A 10,022-nucleotide genomic window follows, 5' to 3' on the forward strand; every position below is an offset into this window, starting at 1 on the left:
CACACTTCAGCCCAGTTGTTAAATCATGAATGAATGAATGTTTGACGACACCCCAGCACGAAAAATACATCGTCTATTGGGTGTCAAACTACAGTAAATACAAATAAATAAATAAAGTGATGAGCAACATCAATGCACTATTGAGTTCTGTTTTCCCAGGGGTAACATTTTCCCTAAATGTGATAAGCTTTCCGTAACAGACCTATATTTAATTAGTGTTGGTGTTCTTCTGTTTACCACAATATTATTACGTCATTCAAGACAGTACCAAAGGAAACATTAGCAGGTGTTCTAGTTTTCAAAAACAATAAAAACTCCCGTAACGATTCGTCTATTCATCCCTCCCTACCCAATCCCCCGCATCTCGTTATATAAATGGAAATCTCGGATCTGTCGATTCATCAAAGATATCGGTGAGAATTTATTGAAGACGTGTGCCGTTAAGAGAAGCTAGTCTCGTTCACAAATATCGCTGCCAGGTTCGATGGCGATGGCGGATGATGTGGAATGCTGTGCTGTCCGCTGAGTCGTTTTCAGTCCGTGGCTACCAGCGTCTCTGTCGCGCATTGGACAACACGTATTGGAGACTCGTGTGTGTTGGGCAAGGATTCTTTTAAAACGGAATAATCTATTGGTGCTTTTTCATGCATACTCCTGTCTTGGTTAATTGCGCCGCTGCCCCCGATCGATACGTTCGTTCAACACACGCGTTATGATCATTGCGATTAGCACCATTACGACGGCGATCGAACAGGAGCTTTCCATGAACCGTCTCGGCGCCGGGACAGACGACATCGCGCCGTCCAACAACACGACGTCTTTAGGAGAACTGTCGTCGGAGAAAGAGGAGGGAAGAAGAGAATGACAACGACCGCGTTGTCGACAGACGATGCCTACATCTCAAGATGGCGACGAGTCATTTGACGGTTGACGCCGATTTCCAGGCCGTCAAACTGGCGGTGCTCGGAGCGCCTGGTGTGGGCAAGAGTTCCATCATTCGACAGTTTGTGATGAACCAGTTCGTGGAGGACTACTGCCCCACCGACAACAAGGAAGTGTTCTGCCCGTCCGTCATCATCAACGAGCACCTGTACGAGCTGAAGATCATCGACTGTCCGTACATCCCGTACTTCCCCGTCAACTCGCTCTACGAGTGGACCGACTTCAGGGGCTACGGCCTGCGCAACGCTTCCGCCTACATCCTCGTGTACGACATCACCTCGGAGGAAAGCTTTCAGTACATCAAGAACCTCCGGGACCAGATCCTCGAGAGCAGGGACATGCACGACGTGCCCATGTTCGTCGTCGGCAACAAACACGATCTGGCCGAGGAGCGCGGCATGCCGAGGCGGGAAGTAGCGACGATGGTCAAGAAGCAGTGGAAGTGCGGCTACATCGAGTGCTCGGCCAAGTTTAACTGGCACATAGTACTGTTGTTCAAGGAACTCATGAAAACGGTGGATTACATAGACTACGGCCACAAACCCACGGCCATCAGGGTACAAGACGCTCTCCGGCGAAACAGGTGCTTGATTCTTTGATATTATACATTGTAATTGCCATCTACATCATACATAGATATACTTTCAGTTTCATCTGCATTGGAACTATTACATTGTGTTGTTTGTCGGGTAAATGTTTTAATATTATTATTCTAGGTTTATTTGTGAGAGTGAATGTGTTTATAATCGACATAAAGACATAATAGAATTGTAAACGGAAAAAGATCCCATTAAAACAAATCCATTAGTATTTGTGTATTCTGTTGAAAACCTTTTACCTATTTATGATTATGTACTAGACTTAACTAGAATACATGCTATTTATATTATTAAATTTCTGTATTTCCTTTCAATGACTAGTGACACAAAGACCGGATTACCCTTTTGGCACACATGTCTATGACAATTATTGATATATAGCTATGTTGTGGGCATGTCATACATTATGCACGAGCTCTTTGCAATTTATTGAAAATTAATTTGTATTCGCTATAACATGGGGGCCATAACTAAAGTTTGTTATCACTCAAGTTATGTTGTGTAGTCTGTAGTATAAACATTTCTATCGCTTATGAAAGTTGGGGGCAATAATATTGATTGATGTCATATTTTTCCTACCATATACTTTGATATACAATGGGTATGAAATGGATCATACATAATGTTTATCATTAATGTTTGTTTGTTGGTTTGCAATATATAAATACCAATAACCTAAGAAAGTTAGGAGCCTTATTAAATTTATTGAAATTGTTGAAAGCAATAACAAATACAGCACTAATGAGGCGTTACCAGCGATATGTTTGAAAGTACCTGTACACGCGTGCCTTGAGTCGTAATCTGATCCTTAGTGACACTGCTGTTTAAAGATTATATTGATATTAAACAGGTAAACGCAGGAAACAATTACAGGTGTATTAACTTAGCCATTTTGTTGTTTATTTGACTGTCAGTTGATTTTATTTTAATTTATATACTTGCCAGCGGTTACTCTTAAAAAACAAATATTATATGTCATATGTTCACGTCATTTTCATTTGATTTTCAATATATTTAACTCGTGTTTGTACTTTCTTTCTTGTGTTCGTTATAGCTGCAAACAAGTGACTGATAAAGAACTAACACGCGAGAAAAGTGTGATATTCTCTGGTTTTGTGCAGAAAATAACAAAGAAGAAGAACATTATTTTTCTGTCACACGATTTACGACTACAAACTGCTATACTAGAAATCAATTTACCAGTAAAATAAAACGTTCTTATAAAATTTCAAATATCAAGTAACATATTAAAAATCCTAAGTATTTATATCGCGGATTGAACTTGCGATAAACTGTTTACTGATAAATGTTCTCAAAAAATGCAGATAATCTAAGGAAATACATCGCGTTGAAAATACAAATACGATATAAATACCCGACGTTACATTTATGTATTCACTAGCAATTTAATACCGAGACATTCACGTCAGGGCTTTTACAAGTATCATTTGACGGACTATCGCTGGTTTTACGTTAACGTTTACATTGTTTTCGGTATAACTGCGAGCATTTTATTGGGAACAAATTGATGTAAAAGCTATAATACATGTAAAATATATATACATGCATGTATGTACACACAAACACACACACACACACACACACACACACACACACACACGCACGCACGCACACACACACACACACACACATATATATATATATGTCTTAAAACATGGTTGTTTTTTGTTTTCTTTTGTTTACTTGATTTGAATTTAGTTTATGTATTGAACAAGACTAAAAGTTGATAAATGTCTTAAATTTCAAACAAAAATGTTAATTATAATTTGAAACAAAATGTGTAAAGAAAGATCCACACTACTCGGAGACAATTTACAGTCACAAGTACAAGTTTACATCAGCCAAACTAAATGTGTAAAGAAAGATCCACACTACTCGTAGACAATTTACAGTCACAAATACAAGTTTACATCAGCCAAACTAAATGTGTAAAGAAAGATCCACACTACTCGTAGACAATTTACAGTCACAAATACAAGTTTACATCAGCCAAACTAAATGTGTAAAGAAAGATCCACACTACTCGTAGACAATTTACAGTCACAAATACAAGTTTACATCAGCCAAACAAAATGTGTAAAGAAAGATCCACACTACTCGGAGACAATTTACAGTCACAAATACAAGTTTACGTCAGCCAAACTAAATGTGTAAAGAAAGATCCACACTACTCGGAGACAATTTACAGTCACAAATACAAGTTTACGTCAGCCAAACAAAATGTGTAAAGAAAGATCCACACTACTCGGAGACAATTTACAGTCACAAATACAAGTTTACGTCAGCCAAACAAAATGTGTAAAGAAAGATCCACACTACTCGGAGACAATTTACAGTCACAAATACAAGTTTACATCAGCCAAACTAAATGCTGAAACGTATTTGAAATATAAAATGTTTAAAATACCATTTTGATTATAAAAATCCACTTTACTCGGGCTGGAATCGAAACTAAACCTATGCAGTTATAAAGCAAGATATGACTAGTTATTAGTTAATGGACTAATCGTCGTAACGTCTCAACCAAAGATAACTTTCTAATTTAGTGATATAGTCATGATGAGATATTTTATGCAGTTAAAACTATTTATAACTTAACCAACTAGCGAACGGTGTGGATATTAAAAATTGTCTCTCGTATGCACTGTGATATATCAACTAATCCACTGATGTGATCACTCGGTGTAGTCTAATATTGCCACTGATATATCTTGCAATATTGATTGTAGAGTTGTCACCAGTACATGTGTTACCGAGATACATATATATTATCGTAAAATACATTGAATATTTCTAGCATTTTGATTGCCTATTTACTTGACAGTCCACTGTGATACATTCTACAGTCTAACCAGTCAACCATTTCAAACGTGCTTACATCATCCACAGAAGGTTCAAACACGTCTTTCTTGGGCACACCGAATATACACACAACGGATATAATAATATATTATAATAAGAAGATTTAAAATTACATCCAAAAATAGGGAAGTTGTTTGCGGCAAGCCTAAATATAAAACAGATTTGTTTCCGATAGATCCATCCAAAAACAAATATTTCATGATTTGAATTGTATGCAACGACAAATTAATTCCAGTCGTCCAGCCATAGGAGAAGCCGTTCATCATCATCAACGTCAACAGCAGCAGAACGCGGCAGCGGCCCTTACAACTGAGCATTTGAATGGTACTTTTGCCACTGATGTTTCATCCACATTTGTTTTAGGCACATCTATTTCGGCAGGCCCTACAACATGCTAAATGTCGATGTACATGGTAAGCTTGGTTTTTATCATGTATTAATACACAATATATTCATCGCCAAAATTAACTGAGGGATAATATTTCCCATCCAAAGAATATATCCGAGATGTGCGGTATTGACTGTAACCGAGACGTTATTTAGTGTTTTCACAGAGTATGTTTTAATCGTTAGTGATACTTTCGACTACGCACCTGTTTTGTAAAACGGTTTTAAAGATAAGTACCAGTCTCGAGTCACGACAGTCCACTGCACCTACGACCCTTCAGTGCACAAGTCAGAAACAGACTGTGACACCGAAGATACGTGGTCGCAAGAACAAGCAAAGGACTATTATCTTTGATGTTATGCGTCTTTAAAATGTAGACCATGTTGCCATCGATAACTAGCTAATGATTGATGCTATGTACAATTGGATTCCAATGGCTGATCGTTGACTTCAGACTTTTATTCTTTAACTATTAATATTCCATTATCAAGAACCGCAGTTTGCAGTAATCATTGATATACATTTGTATGATGTTCTCAGCCTCTTATCTGGCATACAACCGAGTCGGTTGTATTCGCACCCAGGTTTGTAAACTATTATTATTCATTTGTCAAAGACCACAATTTCCAGTAATCATTAATATACATTGTTATGTTTTCAGATTAACTTAAATTGGCCTACAAGGACAATGTTGTACTCATGCACATTTTTTTTTTAGAACTATTATTATTCATTTATCAAAGACCGCAATTTCCAGTAATTGTTGATATACATTTTTATAATGTTATCAGGCTAATTTAAACTGGCCTGTTGGGAATCTGTTGTACTGACAAGTATTTCTTAGTAATGTGTTTTCTAAACACTTATTTCCAATCTCCAATTCGTCAACGTAGGAGCTAAAACAAGTGATAATCCCTCAACGCACTTCTTGGACAATACCATTTATGTGAAGAACAAGAGACGTCTAATCAAACAAAGATTACAAATGAGTCCATTAAAATGTTTCTTGTGATAACAATACATGTACACGGATTACTGAATTTTGTCAATACTAGACTGCTTAGTTTGTTGTTCATTAGCTGTGCAGCTTCCATGGCAACCAGTGGTGCTGCGTTATGACTGATGAAAGATTAAAAGATCCGAGTTCCACGCCATTGTCTTTGTATGATGACATATGATCGTCTCGGCGTGAACCTCAGCATACCTAATTATCATGAAGTACTGGTCTGTGATTATAACAGCTTTTCAGTCGTATACACTTATTTCTAAACGTTTTATTCAATTATTCATCGACCCTATGCACTGATCACGTGTTCAAGAGGGTGAGCATTCGGCAGCAATTTGACTGGTACCATCGTCATCTGGTCTTAACACATTTGGTTAACAATAGACGCAAAAGCCAGTCTAGCGAGCGCCAGGCCTCGGGTGGCATGTTCAGGAGGAAAAGTGCTATGAAAACAGTAAAACTGGTACCATCGTCTTCTATCGTATGATATTCATTTAGCATTAGGCACAAAAACTGGTCCAGCGAGCGACTCACCCTCCTGAAAGTGCCTCAGATTGTACGGTGAAGAAAGAATTCCTACCGCACCACAGTGACATCACTTCCGGCCTTGAGAGACTGGAATCGGTGGCCTAGTGGTTGACCAATCGGTGATGAGACCGAGAGATCGTCTCTGGGTCGTCTCTGGGCTCACTGGAGAAGAAGCACTACAGATAGGTAACGCGATCATTCCTCTAGTTCCATTGTAAATAATGCCCTCCCCACCTCGTTTTGTGTTGGAAGCAGAACTGATTTAGTTGTGTAATATTGAAAGTGTGTCTAACTCACATAAGTATGGTCAAACAGGCTTGATTCCTGCCACATGTTGTGTGTTGCCTGTCTGTTGAGATTGAATGAAAACTGCCTCCGTTTTCGGACCCTGCCAAATAAACAAGGCGATGTTTCAAACACAGAGTGGCGAACTTTTAAAAGTAGAATGACGTCACAGGGGTTACTCTCTTATTCTATGGCAAACATGTAAATGGTTTTGTTCTGGTTTAATGGCTACATAGGTTAATGTTTAAACAATAGTCGTGAGATAGGTGAAACGTAATCCCAAGACAGCGTGCTATAACATTTATTGACATGGGTACGAAAAATACGTTGAAAAAGAATGTATCTACGCTGTGGTATCGGTAAAACTTTCATTCATAAATCCACTATAAGCTTTGGAAGATATATATTTGTCACTTAGAAGAAATGATGATAAACCTGATCACGCATCACTGATAACCAATGGGGTTCAAGCCTGCTATCGACCTACGTACGTTAATATTACTACGTCATTTCAAAATAACCCTCTAAAATATGAATACGTGTATAATTAGGTGTATGTCAGTTACAAGGACAGAAGTAATTAATAATTTTTTAATAATAAAATATGAATTAATAATTGATAAATCAAAAACAAAATCCAATCGAATTTAAAGATAGTTTAAGTTCATACTTTTATTAATGATATAAACTCGTTGCAATCGATATCATCTTTATATACAGCTTCATCATTATCGAACACCTTTCATATAAAGCCTACATTTAATTAGAAAACTGATTATAGGGAATATGAAAATAGAGTGGAATGACATAAATATTTTAATGAAAGAAGGCATAAACCATTGAATTTTAAGTTAAAACGTTAACGACACCACTAGAGCACATTCATTTATTAATCATTGATTATTTGATGTCAAACGTAATTTCGTCATATAGTCTTCGAGAGGAAACCCGCTACATTTTTCCTTTAGTAACGAGGGATCTTTTATATGTACTATCTTACAGGCAGGATAGCACATACCACGGTCTTTGATATACCAGTCGTAGTGCACTGGCTAGAATGACAAATAACCTAATGTCCCCACCGACGGCTATCGATCCTAGACCGACTACGCAGCAAGCGAGCGCTTTACGACTGGGCTACGTCCCGCTCCTGACTTTAAAGGGACTGACCCTAGTTTCAGCCCATGAAGATGCATACTAAGTTTAGTTAATCTATAAACCTGTAACACATTTTTATAAAGTTACAATTGAGTGAAACATGAGTCTGTTACTTTGAAATGGTGTAATACCCTCTAAAAATAGACTAAAACTCGACTCCATAACTGTTACTTTTCAGACGCACGTGCATTTTTAAAAATATGAGAAATGCATTTTGTGATATTAAAAACACCAAGATGACCAAAAACACCGTGAATGTACGGAAATGGTTAATCTAAACAATAAAAACATTGTAATGGCTGATTTCAGTTATCAAAAACGGCTCTAATAGTGAAAAATATGCCATAGTGCTTAAAAACTAGGGTCTGTCCCTTTAAGATACGGTGTTTGAATGAAATCTGCTTGTTCACTCACTGGCAGATACGGCATACAGCGTTATTTAGAAAATACAATCAATGGATGCATACAATGAATGGTAACTCAATCGATGGACGGATTAATTGATTAATGGGTAGATAATTGAATGAGTGAATGTATGGTACGAATAATTCAATTTTCACTTTCATTTTCTTTTGTATTCACCCCGACTCATGTCATATGAAAAATTAAAGTTTGTTTTGTTTATCGAAACCACTAGAGCACAATGCTTATTAATCATCGGCTATTGGAGGCTAAACATTTCATAATTGTGATGCGCAACCTAAAGTTAAAGTTTGTTTTATTTAACGACACCACTAGAGCACATTTATTTATTAATCATCGGCTATTGGATGTCAAACATTTGGTAATTTTGACATATAGTCTTAGAAAACCCGCTACATTTTTTCCATTAGTAGCAAGGGCCACAGCCTTTGATACACCAGTATGACTTTACTAACATAATAATATTCAGCCATTGATCTAAACATACATGGAAACATTTTGAAAATATCTAATTAAACCATAGAAGATACAAATAAGATAGCTTAGTAAGGCTTCCACTTGACATATATCACGGGCGTAGGAAGGTGCCAAAACGTGTATGTGGAGGGGGGTGGGGGTGGGGTGGGTGGGTGGGTGGGTGGGCGCGCACACACACACACACACCCACATATATATATATATATATATATATATATATATATATATATATATATATATATATATATGAGCCATCGCTGCTGCTACAAACCGGACGCCCGCTTCCTACGCCAGTGTATATTATATGATATATCAATACCTGTGTACAGGTGAAGGTAATATCGACAAATCTGCTATCTGTTGGTTACGAGATGGCCTCGCCCTGATCTCGTACTGACGTTTAACAAGGACCCGGTCTTGCTGTCATATGTATCCATTCATTAATTGTTCTCAGTTTCCTATTTAGATTTGCACTAGTTTTCCTGGATGAACCGAGTCCAGTTAAGCAGCATTTGACAGTCAATCGGTCTAAAACGTCCACTGGTACTAGTACTGCGATTAACGCCACAGCTTTGGAAAGTCAGTGGTCTTTGAAGCATTTGCTAAAATTGTCATGTTGAACTTATAACCACGTTCAGTGGCGGATCTAAGGGGATGGGCCTAAATTTTACGACAGTTATATTTTTATATTATGTTTTTTGTTTGATTATGTTAGAGATTCCGAGGAATCCCTTCTGGAACGTGTGTGGCCTTCGACCTCATGTCACTGCCACCCCCCCCCCCCTCCCCAACCCCAGTAAATGGATTTTCTGGATCCGTCACTGACGTCCATTTATGATATTTATGTTAAAAATGCAAAGGATATCTTTATTTTTATAAATTCAGTTACAGATTATTTTGCAGTTGGTGAGAATCGGAATAAATTCTTATCAGGATCGACAGCAATTACCCTTGAACATTTAATAGTTATGTATAAATTGTTCATAAATGAAAAGAAATATACTTAAAGGGACATTCCTGAGTTTGCTGCATTGTAAGATGTCTCCGACTAATAGAATATTTCTACGATTAAACTTACATATTAAATATATTTTCTTGTTTAGAATATCATTGTTTGTATATTCAATATGTTTCTGGTCGTATTAATATTTGCAAGAAGCCCATGTGGTAAATTAAGTGTAAACCGGTATTGGCTAGATAACGAAAACATGTTATCTAGTGGCACAAAGTGCAGTTTGTGCATAATAAATGAAGGTAATTTCTGAATTTATTGAGATAACCAAAACATTTATTAGGTTATTGATAAATAAATCTGTGTATGACACCTGCACTC

At 37.2% G+C, this 10,022-nt stretch overlaps 1 protein-coding gene across 1 annotated transcript; it reads left to right on the forward strand.

The window, feature by feature from the left end:
- Positions 1-485: 485 nt before the first annotated feature.
- LOC121369439 (ras-like protein family member 10B) lies at positions 486-2,681 on the forward strand. The gene has a single exon (XM_041494537.1). It carries the CDS (start codon positions 906-908, stop codon positions 1,539-1,541), a length of 636 nt encoding a protein of 211 aa, XP_041350471.1. The 5' UTR covers positions 486-905; the 3' UTR covers positions 1,542-2,681.
- The last annotated feature ends 7,341 nt before the right edge of the window (positions 2,682-10,022 follow it).

Source organism: Gigantopelta aegis, chromosome 3 (assembly GCF_016097555.1).
Source record: "Gigantopelta aegis isolate Gae_Host chromosome 3, Gae_host_genome, whole genome shotgun sequence".
Lineage (NCBI taxonomy): Eukaryota > Metazoa > Mollusca > Gastropoda > Neomphalida > Peltospiridae > Gigantopelta > Gigantopelta aegis.

Coding starts and splice junctions, on each gene's coding strand:
- LOC121369439 (XM_041494537.1), top strand. CDS start 906: ATGGCGACGAGTCATTTGACGGTTGACGCCGATTTCCAGGCCGTCAAA.